General features: G+C 49.2%; 1 protein-coding gene across 1 annotated transcript; it reads left to right on the forward strand.

Annotated features, from left to right (window-relative positions):
• Positions 1 to 645: 645 nt before the first annotated feature.
• ISF_10022 (hypothetical protein) lies at positions 646 to 1,386 on the forward strand (the record flags this gene model as incomplete). The annotated part of the gene is made up of 1 exon (XM_018853620.1): positions 646 to 1,386. The coding sequence occupies one exon, from the start codon at positions 646 to 648 to the stop codon at positions 1,384 to 1,386; it is 741 nt and encodes a 246-aa protein (XP_018699191.1).
• Positions 1,387 to 1,665: the final 279 nt, after the last annotated feature.

Here is a 1,665-nt window from a genome sequence, read left to right on the forward strand (position 1 = left end):
TGCCACGTACGTCTTTGAATAGCCTCTAGGCCTCCAAAGAAGTGCAAGCTTATGTGGGAGCGTTCATTCCATATGCTGGTCGAGTATGCTGTGACGGCAGGAAAACGGGGGAAAGAAGTTCTACGTGAGTTTTTCAGTCTATATATTGAATATGCGAGAAAGCGTATTTCGGTGTATATAGCCGATTTGAAAGCCACTATTCCGCTTTGTATCCGCCAGATCTCCAGCCAGAGAAGCCCACAAAGTAAGTGGCCTGATTCTCAAATTTTACTTTTCTACTACAGCAAGATTAATTTTGAGGCAAATGACTCGTTTGTGAGCTGGCTGCAAAGTCTTCTAACACCATATCCTGATGTTGAGTCCAGCCACCTGGACGTCTGCGTAGCCAAGCATCGGGCATTCAAGTCGTGTCAAATGAGAAGGCTCCACGACGAAGCACACTCGAAAAAGAAACGGTATGCCGACCAAGAAATTCCTGGCGACCGAGGAGGATGTTTCACCAAAGCAAGGCACTCGCTTAGGTAGCTGTCCGGCCGTATTCAGAAGCCTCTGTCGCTGCTTCTGAACGCGCCACTTCTGCAGAATGTACTGCAGTGTGCTGAGGTCAGGGTCGTCAAGCAAAGCTTGTCTGCGCCGAAGCCAGATATGGACTCTCACGCAACCCTGCCCGGAATACTGCGCCGAATCTTTTCGAAAGACAACCCAGACATCGTCAGGGCACAGCAGGCCCTTGTCGACCTGCAAGATACAGGATGCAAGCCGCTGACGTGGTACATGAAGGTCGAACGCTGGTGCACTCCGTTTGTGCACAGCGAGATCTGCGTATTGGAATACTTTTATAAAAACAACCTACAGTTTTTCGAAGGAGATCGCTACGTCTATTGTAGCAAGCCGGCTTGCTTCACTTGCAAGCTGTATTTCGCGGAGCATCCGACAAGCATGATTGTACCGGAATCGCATGGGAAAGTGTATCCGGATTGGGGACCGCCCTTGGTGGAAGGTTTCAAGAGGAAAGATGCAGACTCGGATAGGCAGCGGGATTTGATGATTGAAATAACAAAGACCGTGAGGAAGGAGGTTGTCAATCATCTGTGGGGGAGGAGCGTCCCGCCAGCTTGGCACCCGGATTCGACAACGGGCGTCTCAGCTTTGGTACCGTCACTGCAAGGTCTAGAGCAGGAAATCTTTAGATATGAAGATGGAAATTCATGCATCGCGTATGCGTCGGATTCTGGGTTTGCGTCCATTGAGGAGGAGGGGTTGCTACATGAACTTGATCATGTTGCAGAGGGGCGCAGTGCATCGTCGCAAGGAAGTCATGAATCCGAGAACAACGAGTTTCATGACGAGAACAATTCGGACGAAGAAGGTGGCGCATCATTATAGGCCCAAAGAAATCAGGCAGGGATTTTTTTGTCATGTTTGCTGGTTATTACTATTTGGAGTGCAATCTATAAGCAGCCGTTAACTATCTGGGCTCGATGCAAGATGCTGCCTCTCAAGATGCCGTTTCAAAGATGCGCGACGTAGATATGTTCTGCTACAGTCGGTATACGGGCAATGACACTTTTCAAGGGTATTTGGTGCGTGAATCTCTTGAAAATGCCGTTTCATTTCTCTTTGCTCGCCGCATCGATGCTCGCAAGTTCTGACGGGACAGATAAC

Source organism: Cordyceps fumosorosea (genome assembly GCF_001636725.1).
Source record: "Cordyceps fumosorosea ARSEF 2679 chromosome Unknown scaffold_162, whole genome shotgun sequence".
Classification (NCBI taxonomy): domain Eukaryota; kingdom Fungi; phylum Ascomycota; class Sordariomycetes; order Hypocreales; family Cordycipitaceae; genus Cordyceps; species Cordyceps fumosorosea.